Raw genomic sequence first — 19165 nt, 5'->3', positions numbered from 1 at the left:
GGGTTTGAAGTTGGATTTTTGGAGCTTCAGATAAGCGGTGGAGGCCTGAGACTGTCCCAGCTCCTGGGCATAGGGTACTTGGAGTGTCTTGGGGCCGAGGAAAGAAATTCTTTGCTGTGAGGGTGGTGAGCCCCTGGCCCAGGTTGCCCAGAGAAGCTGTGGCTGCCCCATCCCTGGAGGGGTTCAAGGCCAGGTTGGACGGGGCTTGGAGCAACCTGGTCTGGTGGGAGGTGTCCCTGCCCAGGGCAGGGAGTGGAACGGGATGGGCTTTAAGGTCCCTTCCAACCCAAACCATTCTGTGATTCTATGAAAGAGATCTGGCCTTAAGAGAGATGTTCCGATTAGTTCTCCTGTGGGGTTGCTGTAAGGCTGAAGCTTATGTTTTGAAATATAGACTTTCCCTTGGGTGTCATTACCTTAATTAAGAAAAAAGGTAAATGAGGGTGATCTGGGAAGAGATCAGCGTGCAGACTTCTGTGCTAAAAACAGAGGGATGTTTCTAGGGACATTTCTGGGGAAAGCTTCCATCGTGTGATGTTGCGTTCTAGGTATAACGCATCTGTGTGATCCCATGTGGAGCTAGTGCCTGATGCGGACGGGCTGTGGGTGCCGATGCCGGGACCAGCCTGGAGCCGCGGCTGGAGCGTCCTCTGGAGAGAGCTGAGCAGAGCTGTGGCACGCGGAGCACGCTTGGTGTCTCTGGTGGGAGATACCTACAGGCGGGTTTGTCTTCCCAGTAAATTTAATAAACTTTATAGCTGTTACTCCTTTTATAGGTAGGATGGCTTTTCAGTGCTTGGACCTTCTCCTCTGGAATGTTTTCAGCAAAATGCTGGAACTGCAACATCAGGAGATGAACGTCTGCAGCTCTTAGTTTGTGTTCTGGTGAAATCATGTGGAATGGCCTGGTTTAATCTTCTTATCAATAATAGCATTTTTTGGGGGTAATTAATAGAATTAGAAAAAAACCTATCAGGAGCCGTCAGGTCCAGGTGCATAAACTGATTCACATAATTTAATTGAACTAAATTGAGGTAAAAGCAGCAGTTTCTAGCTTTAGAAAATACAGCTGTTTTCCACGTAAAGAGCTTCACCCCATGCTTACTACTTTTTCCAAGAAAGTCGTTCTGATACTGAATAAACACCTATATAAACGTGCCTTGCATAAATAGGTAAAATTTTTGAGAGTCTTAGGAGAAATTGCTTCTATATAGGACCCCCCCCAGTCCTCTTCCAGTGCGCCAGGAATTTGTCCTGTCAGCATGTGTCATGTCCTGTTGAGAGGGGAACCGGGGAAAGGGCAGATTTCTCAGGATCTGGTAGAGCTGTGCAAATCAAAGCCTTCACTAAAGGCCAAGAGGAATTCAGGCCAGCTGCGGCAGAGGGTTTGGGATGCACCTGACGAGCATCGGCTGCACCCTGACCTCCCAGCACTTCCCTGCAGCCTGGGGACACGGTGGGGATGTGGGATGGAGCTGGCGACGGATGGGTGCTCCTCGCCCAGGAGGAATTGCTACCTCTGCGTAGCGTTTAGATGAGAAAAGAGCTCCCAGTAGCTTACGTACCCTCCCAGAAAATTAAAAAGCACGGGGGAACCCAATAAATTCTTCCGACCTGGGAGGAAGAGCTTTTCTCCCAAGGGCAGGGTGCAGAATGCACCCTCCGTGTGCCAGCTCTGGCTGATGTTCTGTTTATTACATCTCTGTCTTAATTGCTGAAGGTAAAGCAAGCTCGGTGAATAAATGGAACTTGAAATGAAAATAAGACAAAATGTGGGTTGGCATTTTACTCTTGAGGCGTCAAGTGTCTGGCAGGATAAGCCTGGCTGTCCCGGGAGCAGAGAGGATCTGGAGGGAGTCGGGTCGGACGGCATTTTGCCGACTGCCCTGGAGCGTTTTGGCTTTCCTGGCTTGGATTCCCATCCTTGGCGAGCTGTAAGGACAGCCCAGGCAGTGCCTCGCAGGTGACATTCCTTTCCGAGTCTTCTCATCATCTGCTATTTTTCTGAAGCATGGCAGCCCTCTGTCTTTCCCATCGCATTCTGTTCATCGGCACATTTAAGCAAGTCCATGTCTCTGTGTATCAGTCCTCTTGAGTTTTGTTTTTTTTTTTTTTTTACCCCAGGTATGCCCAGTCTTCTTTCTAAATTGATCTAATGATTACGGTTACTTCCTTCACATCTCCTCCATATTTCTGGGACCTCAAAATAACTGCCAGGTTAAAACGCATGATGAGGAGCAAAAAAAAAAAAAAAAATCACTGAAGATGACTTTACGCTTCTGTTTTTGTTCTGCTTTAGGAGAGGTGCTGCTGTGGTGTTTGGGATGCAGGCTCTGGGGGATGCTCACCTCTTCAAAGGGGGGTGTTTCTTCCGGGGGGAGGGGGGGGAAATACGGGAAGTATTTTTTAGTTTTAACTTGTTTGAAAGAGTCCTGAGAAGTTCTAGGAATCTGGAATCTAGGAATCTAGATCTAAGAATCTAAGAGATTCTTAGGCCCAGTATTTCCAAAAAGTTTCACTTTTGATCGGTCTTGCATCACTAAACCTTCTAAATGCGCTCTTATAAAGGGCAAAAAAATAAATATCTTGGCTGTAATGGCTGTGTGCCGTTCTGCCGCTGCTCTGAATTGTACTTGTTGACCCCATCACGCTTTGAGTTCAGAGGCCTCTGAGGCAGGATCTTTGGTCCAATTTTAGCAACTTTTTGATGGATTTGGATAGTGCGAATAAACATTTAAGTCTCTGTAAAAGTGCATCCTGAGACTATAAATGAATAAATAAATCACGGGCGAATGCAGTGTGTTTCAATCAACGTTGGCCGTAGTTTTTGGTAACTCAGTTAATGTTTATACTTGCACGCTACTTTTAAAGAAGGCTCTAAACATTTTGGAGACATGGGAAGATGAAAAAAAACTGGCACGCCTTCAGTAATTTTTTATTTGTTTTAAAAAAAAAATTATGATTGACAAATTACTTAATTGCAGTAGGAACGGGAAGATGTGATTTTGCTCCGATTTCTCTGTCTTGTAATTTCTCAGTAGCAGCATTCTGGTGGAGGGGCAAGTCCTTGACATTACAATTCAGTGTAATTATTCCTGAAAAATTCATGTACTTAGAAGCTTTTATATTAGTTTCAGATTTCAGCAATGATAATGCAAATGATCCTCAAGGAACAGGAGGCTAAGTGCGTTTTTCTAAATTGTAGCTGCATAGCTATTGCATTTGGCTGCCTTGTTGTAAACTTTCTCCATTAATACAATTTGCATAAGTGAAGCTGCTTTGTCTCCTGGATGAGCTGCACGCACCGGAGAGGGGGTTGTGTGGGGAATTAATCCCTTCCATCGCAAACAGGCTTCTGGGGTGCAATATGCTATTAATCATCCTTGACAATTATAAGAGCGTTAGTTCAGTGTAGTGAAACGACTTGGCAGTGGGTTTAGACTTAAACTTTAGAGACGGAAAATGGGATAGAAGCGGGTGAAACTGGGACAGAAGGTGGCAGAGCCCTGTTCTTGCCCGGTGGGCCACCTAGCACGAGGCTGGCTGGGTTGGGTTGGTGGTGATGTGTGTGTCGGTGTGTGCCCCCCCACCCCCGGGGGCATGCGCCTGGCTGGGCTGGGCTACTGGATTTGTCAGCTGGTGAGACTAATATTAGAACAAGCATGTGCGCTAATTAACGTAACACCAACGGTCACTTTTAGTTCTCTATTAAATAATGAAACGAATTGGATGTTGCATTGCTGTCAGGGATGTTCTAGTAACATTATAGGATGCTCGAAAGTAAAAGAATAACAGGAACATGTTTTTTTCCATGCTATTTCATTGTTGTCCAAAAATGTTTTTTCACAGTCTTCTAATGATTTGTTTCCTCTTCAACTGTGGAATTTTACAAGTCATAGATAAATATATGAGATTAGGTGCTCTAACGGCCCTTTCTGGCTTTATATGCTGGGAATTCACGTTGCCCCATTAATTGCTTGAGCAGAAGTTGCAGGGTGTAAAGTGCCTTTTACAGCGTTTGAGAACAAAATCGTTTGGAGAAGTATTGACTTCTGCTGAACTTTGAACTGGGTACAAGTCTGAGAGGAAGCAAAAATAAACGGATTGAATGGTTTGTGATATGTTCGCTATTTTTTTACCCCTCGTCTAGGAGGGATGCTAATTCTTTTTTGACTGGTTGCACCAAGCGTCTGCCCTTCGCTTTCCCCCTGAAAGTGGTGTGTTAAGCTGACCTGGGGGCTGTGGTGCAGTGACTCATTCCAGTTTCCAGTCTCGTTCCCGGGGAGTTTTCTGTTCAGCTGGAGAGGTACTTCATGCCAGTGGTGAACATATTCCAAGAAAATAATAGCATCATTAGTAATCAGTCACACAGAATTCACTCTTTGAGGTGTTTCTTTCCTTCTCCCGCTCGTCTTCTGTTGTGTGACTTGTTTTGGTTTTTTTTCCTGCTCTGCAAAACCTCAGTAAAAATACTTCCAAGGAGAAACTGTATTACTAATGACGCATGGGTAGTATTATGCCTCAGACTTTTTCAGACTTTCTTCTCGTTTGAAATTGGGTCTAAGCAAGCTTAGTTATTTTCTGACTGCGGGCAAGCTCAGGTCTTTGTTGGCTTTGTGAGGCTTCCCCATGCGCGGGCCGTTGTGCAGAAAGAGAAAGTGGAGGAGAAAGCGGAGATGAAAGCTGGATGGGATGAGGCGCCGTGATAAATACGGTGCGGAAAGCAAGGTGAGAACAGGTTGAGAGAGAGATTTGAGAAGGGGAGATAAGGAGTGATAACAAGAAGGAAGAGGAGAAAGCAGACAAGAATAAATGGAAGGTCCAGTGTGGGAGCGGGATGCTCGAAGCGCAGAGAGCGGGGCAGTGCAGGAGGTTGGCAGTCAAAGGCAGCGGTAATTCAATTGCTGAATATCTAGCATTTTCTTGAAATAATTACTAGCATTTGAGTAGTTTTTGGACGTGCCAAGAGCCATCAGGAGCTTAGTGTGCTGGGTCCAGGCTCATGGCAGAAGGATGATACCTGTCCGTACGACAAAGAGGAGGAAAAAAAGAAATACCACTTTATTTTACAGACTGGGAATCTGAGGCAGATAATGTTTATGACTTGCTCAAGATGACACAGGAAATGTTGGTAGAGTTAAATACTGAACTCTGCTCCCCTCAGGCCAGCCTCTGTGAAGCTGCCATTTCATTCTTGTTTTGTTTTTCTGTTCTCCTTTTTCTGTTTCAGCTTATAGGTGAATATATTAGTGAGTGTAACTGCGCTTTCTTAATGTAGGTATGATTCCTTAATGCTTGGGATAAGGCCAAATATTTTTTTTTTTTTTCAACCGTGGTGTGCATGTGTGCATCTCTACGATAGATAATATCACACAAATCTGAACTCTTATTGATTTATAAGAGAAAATAATGTGCTTTTATGATAAATAATTAAAAGTTTCTTTAAGATACAGTAGTGAGAAGGCTAGTAGCAAGTAGCTTCTTGATCTAGTTCCAGTAGTAAGAGTGTGTATATGGACACATGTCGTTGCATCTTTCTTTATACCCTTCCCATTTCCTAGGTGCGAGATGCTTTCTAAAGAACTCCTGCATAATGGAGTATAACAGACCCGCGGGGACAAAATCCGTGCATCTTGGAAATGAATAGCAGAACTTTTAGGAAACGTCAAAGCAAATGCTGTTTATTTTATTCTCCTCCGTAACTTCTAGTTTCTGCATACGCCCGCATCTCTTGTGGTCGTGGTCCGGGTGCCTCATGGGCTGTTCCTGGGGCTCCGGTGGCCGTCCCATGGGCGCGGATGCAGTCATACACCCGCCAAAGTTTAATTTCTGCGTACCCTTGGAGTCACGGGATATTACTGATGTTCTGGGCAGGGGTGCAGCAGGAAGAAACTATCGCCGTCGGCCGTGGCATGTGGTTCCGAGGGCAGATGCTGGCACTGGGGTGAGCTCCCTCTCCAAGGCACCTCCTGGTTTGCTGCTGCTGGCGTAGCTTGCCCGAGAGGGAGGGTTGCGGATGAGCGATGCACATGTCCTCTTCTGCGTTAAAAAGAACATAATATGTTTTCTTCCTTAGTTTTTCAGAAGACGTGTTTTCAAGTCAGCGTTGTCTGCCTGTACCGACCTTGGCGCCACGACTGCTGCCCGTGCCCTGCCAGACTGCCTGCCACCACGCGCGCTCGGAGGCAGCGAGAACCTTTTAATTACAGAACGCATTTTAACCTTGAAGGCTGCTTTTCAGTGGATTTCTTTGGTCAAATCTGGAAGACCAGGATGCTGGCGATAGTAACTAGAGCTTCAAGGGGCAGCTTAAAGCTCCTTTTAACGGAGTTTATGAGCTGAGGCTTGTAATAAACCCCTTCTGTGGGGCGGTGGAGGAGCTGGCCAGGTTAGAGCGACCTGCGCTCTTCACAGAGTTTATGGTTGATGCCGACACAGATAGTCATCTTTCCTCCCGCTTCTGGGCAGGCAGCGCGCTCTGAGCAGCTTGACAAACCCAGGGTTTTTGTTCAGCCCTTTCTTTAAGGGCAGCTTTTCCCGTGGGGCTGCAGGAGTCCTGCGCACCTGCGAGACCCTGCGTGGGTGCTCTTTGCATTGCCAGGGATCGAGGTGCTCGTCTTATTTGCAATTAAAAACCTCTCCCAAAACTTCTTTACCGTCTCACCGCTGCGTTAGTTCTCTCCGGCTGACCTGGGCCCGGGTGCTGGGGTGCCCTGGGCTGTGCCCTGCTCCTGGGTACGCGCTTAAATGTGGTCCCAGTTAAACCAGCAAAGAGGTATCCAGAGCCCAAAATGCATTTCTCCATAAAATTTTAAACCTGACTTTTGATTTCCCCCTAAATATACTTGTCCTGTTATTTCTGTCTACTTGTGGCGTGTGGACAGCAAACGGCGCGTTTCTGGCATTTTTGTTGTTTGCTGTTTTCTTCCTCTCTGAAAGAAATCTATGGACAAAAGGTTTTGCTACAGTAGAGTCGGATATGCTTTTGTCGCTGAAGTCTCCCTGGATTTCGTTTTCAGCCAGCTTTTGTTTCGGCTTTCTTTGAGTGTTACTGCTAAGGTAGATCGTGCTGTGAACTGAGATGGACTTATGCAAAAAGTCCACTTCTCGCATTAGCGCATTGTTTGCGCTGAAAGCATCTTTGGATGTGGAAAGCTTTTTAAAAATGGCTGCTTTTCTGTGAAACGCAGCTTTTAATCCCAGATTGTTTACGTGAAGGGCAACTAATGATGCGATATAAAAAGGCGGAGAGGGAACCTTCCTTCCTGTTTGTGGAATGCGCTAGGCTGCATTTTAAAATTTTCCATCCTTCTGAAGGATACATGGATTCTGCTACGTTTCTTTCGAACTCAGTAGGATTTTTACCTTTAACTTCCGTGTGAGAATTAGAAGTTGATTATTCTGGGTAGTCATAATCCACGCCATGTAATTTATTCCTATTTATTCGTATATGGATAAGGAACAATGATTTTGAAAGGGTGAAAGTCTGTTGTTTAGAAGCTGGAATGCAGTGTGGGCTCCGTAGCCTGTGATCATTTTACAGATTTGTTCAGATTCTGTAGCTGCAAAAACGTTTTGTTCCTTTGACATGTTATCCATCAGACCAGAAGTACTAGATGTCAAGGGAGAGGAGCCGAAGCGTTGGAGAGATTTGTTCGTTACACAATTGGAGTGTTTTCCTGGACACTTCAGTCATACGTTAAATTTTTCATTATCTTCTCCCCTTGTCTAGACTGGGATGCGTTTATGTAATTTCTTGCAGTGCACTTGTTCGAGCAGAGGAAAGCTTTCTTGATGTCGTTATTATTAAAAAGGCTTATTATGTTACTAATGGTCTGGCGGTCAGTGGGAACGGGACGTTGCCGAAGAGCGCTCCGAGTGCAGGCGCTGGGATGGGCAGCGCTGATGGGCTCGGGGCGACCAGGAGGCCGAGGAGAGGGACATTTGCGGTCTTTGGTGACGCACACCGTGTTCATCTCTAAGTGGTCCTCCTGAAAGCCCGGAGAGGCGAGGGGAAGGTGTGGTTGGGAGAAGAGGGATGCGGAGGGAAGGAGCGGGCACAGCCGAAGGCATCTCCCCAACCTTCCTGGGCTGAAGGTTGCCCTGAGCCTCTGATTGTCCCCGGGCTCCTGCCAGCCCCACCGCTCTGCTCCATGGCCCAGGGTTGCTGTGTCCAAGGTCTCAGTACAATGAGAGGTATTTTGCCATTGATGTGCTAACATTCATGGATTTAAGCAAAGAATTAGGTTTTACAGTCACCATTTTAAACATGCTAAGCTAGGACGTATATTTTTTAAAAATCTACCCATAAACCAGCCAAGTTTTGCAATTCTGTCAATTATATGATAAATTTTATTTTACTACCTTGCTTTTCCCGAGTACGGAACGTGATCTCTAATTACTGCTTCCTCTTCATCTGAAATCAGTATTTTGTTCAGGTTGTAAAAATACACAGAGAGCAGACCTAGTTTTTAATGAACAAATAAAAAAGACTAGCAAGTTCGTCACTGAATAATTTATAGTCTGGAACCCGATTAACAACGTTTAGCCCTCCCAATTCTTGTTTAGCTTGATGTGGTGGTTTAGCCTCCGGAGTTCTTGCTTTGGATCACGGTGTTCATAGATCTGTGTTCCATATGGGGCTTTGAGATAGACATAAAAACTATTCATAGAATAATTTCCCAGATTGGAGTTCAGGCCCTTCGAGTTAATTTCGTGGCTTTTATTACAGACTTTTTTCTGGTCGAGTCATTCAGACTTCATGCCTTGGGTCCTCATTTGAGGAGGAGCACAAATACTTTCCTCCCTCAAAGACGATGGAAGAGATGCTTGTTGATGTTGGTGAGGTTTTCCAGGAGCATTTCACAAGGGTTGGGTGCCCAGTCTTCCTTCTGCAGCAACGTGAGCGATATTTAACCATCTTGTTTAGGGCATGAGTACTTTGTACAGGGTATTTGTGGTTATTTTAATAAAAGTAAATGGTATGTATGAAAATATCAATTTTAAAATGGGAGACAGAAAACATCTAGTGGAATTTTGACTTAATACTTGGACAATATAGTTGTTCTACCAAGGCACAGTACTGCTGGGCTGCATTGATTTTGAAATTTATGTGCTTGTATTGTTGCCCGTATGAAATTTTTATAGGCATTATATTAAAATGAATATTGAGGTTACTTGACGAATAAAGGAAATCTTTGTTAATGTGGTTTAAATGAGTGATTGTGACATTATAAATTAGGCAAAGTAGATGTTAAGTGCGCTGCAGCCAAGCTAGGGGCCTAATGGAGCTTATGTTGGCTCACTTTCTAAATGATATATGGCAACTGCAGTGTTAACAGCCCGCTGTAGCTTTGATTGACTTGTACGTTTATTTTACAAGGTGCAAGCTAAAACCTGACAGAAGAATAAAGAAAGGAAGCGATGGCCAGAGTGTTCCCTGGGGAGGGCTGTGACCCCAGGGCTCAGCTTGCCCGAGGCAGGGCCAGCCCAAGGCTCCACCGGGAATTGTCAGTGTGCTCCTGGTTTTGGGGAAAAACAACCAGCCTTTGGTGCTCCAGCTCCTAGTGGCAGCCCCGTACTACCCTCCGCAAATATCAAACTGGGATAAAAACCACTGGGCGAAGCTTGGGGGCTCTCCTTTAAACTGTTGTGCTGTCGCTTCTGTTGTGGCACACAGTGAACGGAACTATGTGCAGTCACCCATGGCTTTTTTTTCTCCAATTTGTGCTCGTTTGCAGTATTTTCAAACCTTATCTAATAAGTATAGATTCTTGAAGGGCAGTTCTAGCAACATCACGCTGTGTGGTGTAGGCTATTGATATGTTAAGCTTGAAATGTAGAAGCTATGTCTCTTCTACACTGAATAAGTACTGATATTCCTAATATTCTACACTGGATAGTATTCATTTTTACAGTGGGGAAAAGTGATTTTTATTTTGTACTTCAAACTCCAAGAACTCCAAAAAAAACCCCTTCAAAATCACAGTATCGAGACTGCAAGGCTAATTATAGGCTAGTAAGGGGATGCCTGGAAAGGTATTCATAGGTGAAGACTGAATTTTCATAAAACAATTTGCAATGTTGGATTCTATGAAATCAGCAGTCACTCTGCAGGCCAGTTGACGTTAATGGTTGTAGTGCAATGAACTCTCGTGGTCTTTAGAGAGAGCAGCAGGCTGCCTGTCCTGCTGTGAGCTGATGCAGTAGATGGGCAGTGGTATCTCATTTGGCATGAGTCGTTTACGTTGGTGCTTCGTTGTAGTGATCCTTTTCTCCAAAGTATGTTAAAGATCTGGTTTGAAATAAGCAGTTTCAAATAACTCTTCTTTTTTTCTTCCAGTATCCGCAGTGTTATGCAGAAATACCTTGAGGAAAGGGGTGAATTAACCTTCGACAAGATCTTTCATCAGAAAATTGGTAAGTCATAGTTCAATAAAATGTTGCATAGATATCTTTAAGATTGCCTTGCCTGCCACTTCTTTGCAATGACTGCGGAAAAATCACTGTTGTAGATGGTCTGATGAACACTGGAATATGGACAGGGATATGGACCTTAGTAAAACAAAGGTCTTCAATGAAATGAAACGTTGTGAAAGGAAAGAAGAGATGAAGCAAGGCAATCTGTCAACTTAACTTCATGTTCTGGAAAACTACTGGAAAAATAATTAAATTATTTGGAAACATCGAAGAGAAAATTGTATTACTTGGTATGGGCTTGTCAACAATATAATGTGTCACATCAGTTAAAGTTTTTTTTTCTCTGCAGGGGTAATAAGCCTTGTTGATAAAGGGAGCAGTAGTAGGAAAGATACCATACATGTTGTCTTGGCTGTCTGACATCGTGTTCTTGCTAGTAACACAGGGAGATGTGGCCTGGGTGAAACTGCTGAGTGCAGGGGGCGGAACTATTGGGAAAATTGACTTGATGAACCGTTATCAGTGTTTCTGTGTGACCGTGGAAGGATGTATCCAGGAAGTTTGCGCAAGAGCATCAGAGATCAGTTACTATGCAGCGATTTAGTTACCGGTGTGAATGCTGGAGTGAAGAACCTCTGTATTCTGCTTGCGTGCTGAGAAAGACTGTAACCACACCGAGGACAAGGACTGAATTACAAAAGCTCTCCATAAACCAGAGGAGGGGGAAAAATGCCGTGCTTCTCCGTCAAAACAAGCAGTGTCTTCTACACCTGTGCTGGAGTAATTACAGAAATACAGGGTGGAGAACCACTGATCAGGGAGATGTTTTTAATTGACTTGGCTGTTGTAGTGATCCGTAGGTTGTGTTGTCTCGGCTACATCACACGATTAAATATAAAATCAGGATTGTAGCCAGTGAGGCATGTGAAGTAATCCTCTTTTGGCAGAATATTGTGTCCATCCTGGCATTGGACTACGGAATATACATGGCCCTGCTGGAAAGAGTCCAGGAAAGAGCAGTGGGAATGAGCAGACCTTGCTTAGTAGTCTGCTAAATTTGACCTCCGAGGAAGTATTGAAGCAGGGTGTTATGTAGGCTATGAGAGAAATGAGGTTGAACAATCTTCCAAACCAGAAAAGCTGTGTTGCAGAAACGATGAGGTTAGTCAATTTTCCAGAGGCTTGACACGTGAATTGAAAGAAAAAAATCTGGATAGGAATAAAACTATTTTAATAGTAGGATGGGTAGCAAAGCAGGGGAAGGGATTTCACGAGGGGTTGTGGAAACTTTGTCCGGTAGGTTTGAGGAGTGGGTTGGCAGATGTCTGCTGGGATAGTACAGCTGCTCTTGTCTCGCAGAATGGGGACAAAACCATAAAACGGGCTGGGAAGACTTGAGGAGATCAATTCCTGTCTGAAATACACCGAGACTGTGATTAACAGTGGAAGCAAATGCCCAAGAACAAAGTGCCCCTGGGCCTTGTTTCCCAGGGAAGGTGGTGCAGCAGGAGCATCTTCGGGCTGGTTGAGCTTTAGCTGGTCTCCCTTCCTGGCTGGGGAAGAAGCGTCCAGCCTTCCTGCTTGCCTGGAAAGGTGCGGCTCAGTAGGTATGAGAATATTCTGGAGTGGGAGTTTTAAGCATTGCCAGATTAAAATAAATAGTATTCTCGTGTAGTATCCCAGATCGTCAGTGGTGGATTTCATAGCTTTGTACAAAGAGGGTTGTGGAAACTCCAGTCTGAAATACGCCTTCGTAGAAGTCTCATGGAGCTTTCCATTGTGTTACGGTAATTGAAGTGTACTCTGTATCTTTGTGCATAAAAACTATGACTTTTTATTCTGGCCAAAAATTGTGCACTGTAAATGCGTAGATACCTCGTTTGCTTGTAGTGACATCTCTCAGTGTGTGCTCAGTTTAGTTGTCTGTGCTGGATCATTAATATTTTGCTCTAGCTTGATTCCATTCGTCAATGAAATTAAGAAGTGGGGGTATTTTTTTTCTCCTTAAAAAAAAAGTCATCAAACAGAACAGCTTCTATGTAATGGATATTTTTATTTATGTAATTGGATACTTTTCATTAACAGTTGCTTCCACAGAACAGTGAAGAATGTTGCAGTTATTCTGATAAGTTATAGTAATTATAGTTAGGTGACTGTAACCTTGGAAGGATTATATCTTTCTTTTTTCCCCCATGTTGGTAGCTGTTGAGCCTGGAATTTTAGAGCCCAGATTTCCATTAACGTATTAGTTTCTCGCCGCGATCTTGAGCTGCAGAGTTCACAGATGTGCGGAGCGGTTTTCTCCTCCTCTCCCCTTGGCACAGTCATAGCGGTACTTGCCCTCTGTTACCTGGAAATGAGGAGGGCTTCTCTGACCGCTTTGCTGGAGTTTCGGTTACTTCTGAAGCTGGTTTCTTCTGAAGTAGGGTTTAGAATGGAAGGAAAAGAAGATGAAAGATAAACACGACTGTTTTTAACAGAAGACTTTGCATTGCACTGGAAAATATTGTATTTCCTTACTGTGGTTGTTCATTTAGATTTTATTGCGTTTTCTAGCTTGTTCTTTGCCATTAAATTAGTTCTGTTTCCAGCCTAATGCATAATTGCTTGTGGTAAAGTACCTTCAATTTTAGGCAAGCATTTTGCAAAAGGCTGTGAAAATAAATATGGCGAGGTAATTCAAAGCCTAATCCCCTTTTTACTCTTTGTATGGCGGGGACGCGGGGCGGCAGCAGCTGAGGCTGGACCCGTGGGTGCAGGTGTGGGGCAGGTGCCCCGCGGGAGGCAGCTCCTGCTCGGAGGAGCGTAAACCAACCCGAGTCAAACGAGTCTCTGATGGTGAGCTGTAATTCTGCTGCTTCATCCCCCTGCTGATGGCTCTTCCTGTGCCTTTATTTTCTCAGTTAAAGAGCCGTCTAGTGTACAGTGCTTTATCCTTATGTCCTAACTCTAAAACTTCATCGAGCTACTTATTTTTTCCTTGGGCAAGTGATGTAGATGAGGACTGTTAAGCTTTTTTTTCTTTTTCCAGACAACAATTCTTTCTTGCAGCTCCAGGTCATTGCTTTTTCCTGTTTTTCAGTATCCTTCTTTCAAATCTAAAAACCAGGGCTTTGATCAGTTGTCTGATACATATATGTATGTATGATATATATATACATATAAGTCTTTCTGGTGCCTTATATGGAGTCGTTCCTGTTGGATGTTCTCCTATGAGCAGCTCTAATTATGGTGCTGGTCTTATTACCTGCAAGTGTTTATCCTTAAGGAGCCCTTAAATCCTTTTAGAATCAGTGTTTTGCAGGTCCCACTGTAAAAGATTGGCCCAGATTCGCTCCCTGCCACCTCCCCCAGGTGTGCAACTGCAGGGATTTGCACAGGCAGCTTGGGCTTGGAAACCAAAACCTTTGCTCTGCCCTTTTAGGATCAAAATAAAAGCAGGAAACTCCGTCAGCAGCCCTTCTGGGGATGAAAAGGGCCTGGAGACTTCGTAAGATTTGCATAAACAAGTGTCTGTCCTCTATTTGTACCTTTTTCTTTGTGAAAGCAAATAGGTTCCTCTCATCTCTTGAAGATGGCACAACTGTTTGCAGGAGCGATGCTCCAGAATGATCTTGAACTCTCTAAGAATCGCCTAATGAGTCAGAGGACATGAAGATAATAGAGCCACCCAGAAAAATGCTCTGGCAGCCCTTAATAGCCCAGCAGCCGGCTGTTCCTGCAGAAGCTGCTTCCTCCACAGCAGAAGCTTCATGGGGAAGTACAGCATGTCTCGGAGCCGAGTGCGTAACCACCTTTAGCTAGTTTTCTTTTTACCACATCCTGTTTGCTACACCACCAGATTATGTGTTTGCTTTAGAAAAAGAGACATTTTCTAGTATATCCCGATATCTATAATTTACGCACGGAACCCACTCCGCTTCGCGACCACGTTAGGATTGCACGCGGAGCCCTTCGGGTGCTGCCTGGCGCGGCGGGGTGGGCGCGTTTGTCACAGCGCCGCTTTCCGAGGGCAGTTTGGAAATGAGCTGTAACGTGCGTTGCTGCTGGGCGGATCGGGGTCTGCGGCAGCCCGTGACACTGCCAAGTGTTCAAGGGAGTGAATTAGGTCATAATATTGCTTTAGAACAGGATTATCTTGGTTATTAAAGTTAAATGCTTTGGAGCAAACTTGTTGCCAGTTATAGTTCGGTGACTCTTATGTCTGACACTGGACTTTCTGACAAATTGCGTCTACCTGGTAGGCAGAGAATAAAGTTGGCTTAGAAATTTGGGGATGTGACAGTAAAGCATCCTACGACGGTGGGTCCTGGCTTAGGTTCAGCCTTGGTGACTGCTTGGAAGCTGGTGGGACATGGCAGGTTGTCAACACCCTTCTCCGTTTCTCATCTGTTCCCCAGAGCCGTCGGGTTTGGGTCTTGGGGAAAGATGAGAACAGAATATATTTTAGCTGTTTCAGCAGCTGGTCATCCTGCAATATAAGCTTTTCACCTTGCCTAGTGCGTAACTTGCTTTTTTTTTTTCCCCCTGAAGCTGAATCTGATTTCTTTTTCATTTTCTTGAAATTTAACACTTGTAAAAAGAACCAATTAAAAAACCTTGTCGTTGGTGTAACAAGTTACAAACGTGGGTTTTTTTTTTTGCCTATTTACCATCTACTTTTTGTATAGTGAGGAATGATCTTTCGGGGGTGATTCATGTAACTTGTCTTTTATATCCTCTTAAATCAGCAGGCTCCAAGTTGGAGGTCTTCCCAGCCAGGGGGAGCATTTTGCCATCTGTATCAGCGCTTCTTCCTACACACGCATGTCTTGTGAGGGGCTCTCTCGCTTCTTATCTGCTCCCTTTATACTGCCGCAGCTAAGTATAGCTAATGTATGTTCTGCTAGCTTTTTTAGCTGAGTTTCCAGAGCAGATGAGCATTTGGTCTATTTTGTAGTTCCTTCTGCACAGGCAACCTACAACTGTGGGGAGGGACTTTTCTGCCTGCCCTTTGCAGTTAGAGGGAAACGTGCTCTTGACCGCTCTGGTTGCTGCTTCCTCCAGCTTTGTCAGTGACAACCTTCTGTTGAAAAAGAACAACCCCAAAACACAAAACCAACCAACAAACTAGGGTGAGAAAGGCTAAAGAGGTGGTTGGGTTTTTTTTTAGGGCAATGAATCATGCTTTCTGCTGCTTGTTTCTCTGGTTATGGACCCATCATATTTCATTATTTCAGAATTTTGATGCTAATCATTAGATGGATCTTGAGTTAAAATCTGTCGAGAAAAACATTCTTGCTCTTCCTCTTTCTGCTGCCAGTGTGGTAGCGCAGTGCACTGCGCTCCCCGAGATACCTAAAAATAACAGGCTGGGAAAAGCACCTCCCTAGAAGCATTATTTAAGCTATTGTTTAATTTAAGCATAAGATCTATGTGCCGTTGGCATTCTGAACTAATTAAATAGTCCTCTGAGGAAATAATGATGAAAGCAATAAAACTTGGTTGGGAGTAAAGAAAAGCACCTGGGTTTTTGGCTATTAAATGAGGAGGGGATGACAAAATTATTAGCAGATCTTGGTTCTGGGCATTTCTAGCCACTCGTGCCGATGCTGAAGCTGGAGGCTTGTCCGTGCCGTCAGGGAAGGAAGGAGGTGTGAGCGCAGGGGGGTCGTGCCAGCGGTGTTTCCCCCCCGCCATGGTCTGGCTGAGCCCTGGGAGGCTGCGGGGCTGACGGTGGCCGGCGGCGCAGGGGAGGATGGAGGAGCTGCATCGGCCGACGTGTGTGAGTCCCCGCAGGGATGGATCCAGGTCCTCCAGCCTTCCCAGGGCAGGACGGTGTGAGTAGGAGGGGCTGCACGAAAACCTGTGCTAAAGCCTCTTTAAAACCAGAGTATTTTTAGAGCCAAAGTCACCCAAGGGCACATGTTAGCTACTGATCTATGACTTGGATGATTGAAAGTGTCACAGCCTTGGACTTCTTTCTTAAGTTCATGAGTTCTGGTTTATGGATGTTAAATAATGTGCAGCCGTATGACAGGGAAAAGAGTGACTTGCTTGGCGGGTTTTCTGTAAGAGCAAGAAGGCAGGTTGTTTGTTCAAGTGTTTTTATTCTGTGCTTCCTTTTTGGACCTGGGGAAGACAGCCACCATACAGAAGTAGACACCGTCAAAATTAGGAAGTAACTATGGGAACAAAAAATTATATTTAAAATACTGCTTGAAGACTAATCTTCTTCTTTCTCGTGTTACTTCTTATTTTCAATTCAAGTTTAGACTAAAACTTGGATTGTGGATAGTCTGCAGGAGGCTGGCGTGAATCTGTTGGAGCCATGCCTTCCTTGCACGGTTCGGATGATCAGTTAAAAACAACACCAAAACCAAACCGCAAGTAGATGTCGGAAACTGTGTAATTGTAAACCGAAACAGAAACTATTATATGTAAGACATTTCACAGTGGAGCTGTTCCTTTACAGCAATTCTCCACTTGTATTAAACCGGGGTGTGGGCAGTGAGAGAGAGAAAAGACACTCTCGGAGCCTTTTTATAAAACTCAGACTGTTCCGCTGCATGCAGTTTTTTTCACCAAACTAGTGTTAGATTTAAGATCTAGTTTTTATGTCATAATTTAAATGTTACTAGAAGCTACATTTCTTTCAACATACTTACATTTTGTGGTAAAATAAATGGGATACTTGCACGAATTACATTGAAGATCATTTAGAGAGGTGCTGACGAAGTTTCCCACTGCAGATTTTCTGTGCCTTTTACCTGCAGGCAGTTTTCAGGAGGTGTCTATCTTGTGTGTCACTGTTAAAAAAAAAAAAAAAAAAAAAAGAAAAAAAAGTAGTATGTATTCATTTTGATTTTTCTTCTGATCATAAATAATTGAGCATCTCTTTGTTGAGATGCAGCCTGATATGCTCCCGTGCCCTTCTTTGTGAAGGGGTTGAAGGTACTCGGTGGTGTGATTTCCCAGTGGACTGGCAGATTAAGTCTGAGCTTTAAAATAGGAAAAATATGTATCTTATCATCTGGAACTTCACATAATGGATAATGTACACATGCTGATATATGTTAGCATTTATATACAGTATAGTTCTTGGAAGACTTAAGTCATGGGGAAAATAGTCTTTGTCTCAGCAGAGCAGTGTAATTATACAGTTTTTGGGTTAGATTATCAAGAATTCCAGCCAGACTGAAAATTTTGAACTCCAGAAATAGTATTGTAGGAGAGAAGATAAGCAAGATAGATAACGAATATATAGAGATAACGAATGATAAATTATTTGAATGAAATTTCACTTGCATGTTTCCACGTTTAAGCTTTCAGCAAACATCCACAACAGACTGTAAAGCCCAAGCGTGTGGTACACAGCCCGCAGCGACTTTGTTGTGTACATTTCATAGGTTTGTTTGTTTTTTCCCCAGGAAGCATGTACGTAAACTCATTCCTTTCAGATTAGATGGGCCCTCAGTGATTTGTTCAGCCATCCTGCAGCTGCACACCTGAGGCTCCGGCAGCAGCCTCCTGCAGCGGCATCTCCTGCCTTTCCTTCCAGCTCCGTTCGCAGTGGCTTTGCTGGCGTGTGGGGGAGATGGCATCTGGCTGCGTGCGGGTGAGGCGTGGGGAGCCAAGGAGGAGGAGAGGGCAACCGCCCTAAGGCTCTCTGCGTGGGTCCTGGTGAGGGATGGGCTTTTCCGTGCCCACTCAGCGGATAAGGAATTGGCTGGATGGTCGCAACTCGAAGAGTTGCGGTCAGTGGCTTGATGTCCAAGTAGAGACCAGTGATGACTGGGGTTCCTCAGGGGTCGGTATGGGACTGGCGCTGTTTAACATCTTTGTTAGCGATACGGAGGGTGGGATTGAGGGCACCCTCAGCAAGTTTGCTGACAACACCCAGCTCTGTGATGTGATCGACATGCTGGAGGGAAGGGGAGCCATCCAGAGGGACCTGGACAGGCTTGAGAGGTGGGCCCATGACAACCTCATGAAGTTCAACCAGGCCAAGTGCAGGGTCCTGCATGTGGGTCGGGGCAATCCTGAGCACAAATCCAGGCTGGGTGGAGAATGGATGAAGAGCAGCCCTGAGGAGAAGGACTTGGGGGTGTTGGTGGATGAGAAGCTCAACATGAGCCATCAGTGTGCGCTGGCAGCCCAGAAACCCCCCGCCGCCTGGGCTGCATCCCCAGCAGCGTGGGCAGCAGGGCGAGGGGGGGATTCTGCCCCTCTGCTCTGCTCTGTGAGACCCCCCTGCAGTGCTGCCTCCAGCTCTGGGGCACCAACAGCAGAAGGACACGGAGCTGTTGGAGCGGGGCCAGAGGAGGCCCCGGAGATGCTGGGAGGGCTGGAGCCCCTCTGCTGGGAGGACAGGCTGAGAGAGCTGGGGGGGTTCAGCCTGGAGAAGAGAAGGCTCCGCGGAGACCTTCCAGCCCCTTCCAGTGATTTCTATCTGCTTGTACTTGCTCGAGCTTTCTTAGCCCATTTCTGACGGAACGCTCTACTTGTGCATAAACAGTGATGGTGTACAAGCTTGATTTCCCCGCCCCCCCCTACAGCCAATTTCTCAGTCAATCCAAAACAGTTGCGCTCCCGTGGAGTTTTTATCAAAGTGTAACAATTCACAGACCAATTAAGCCTCTGAACACCACTGTGAAATAGGTAAATATTAGTTTTCCATGTCTGTAACGTGGCATAATAACAACTTTAATGAGATTTACCTGCATAGCTCTGTACTAACAATAAAGCGGATTCTCTGGTCCTGCCA

General features: G+C 45.0%; 1 protein-coding gene across 1 annotated transcript in view; it reads left to right on the top strand.

Moving 5' to 3' along the window:
* GRK3 (G protein-coupled receptor kinase 3) overlaps positions 1 to 19165 on the top strand; it is a 72747-nt gene that overhangs the window by 7271 nt on the left and 46311 nt on the right. The window contains exon 2 of the mRNA XM_054219542.1: positions 10343 to 10419. Within this exon, the coding sequence (XP_054075517.1) occupies positions 10343 to 10419 (77 nt within the window). The remainder of the gene's footprint in view (positions 1 to 10342; positions 10420 to 19165) is intronic.

The sequence above is a fragment of the Rissa tridactyla genome, chromosome 13 (genome assembly GCF_028500815.1).
Source record: "Rissa tridactyla isolate bRisTri1 chromosome 13, bRisTri1.patW.cur.20221130, whole genome shotgun sequence".
NCBI classification, from domain to species: Eukaryota; Metazoa; Chordata; class Aves; order Charadriiformes; family Laridae; genus Rissa; species Rissa tridactyla.
This window is presented reverse-complemented; position numbering and strand designations above follow the sequence as displayed.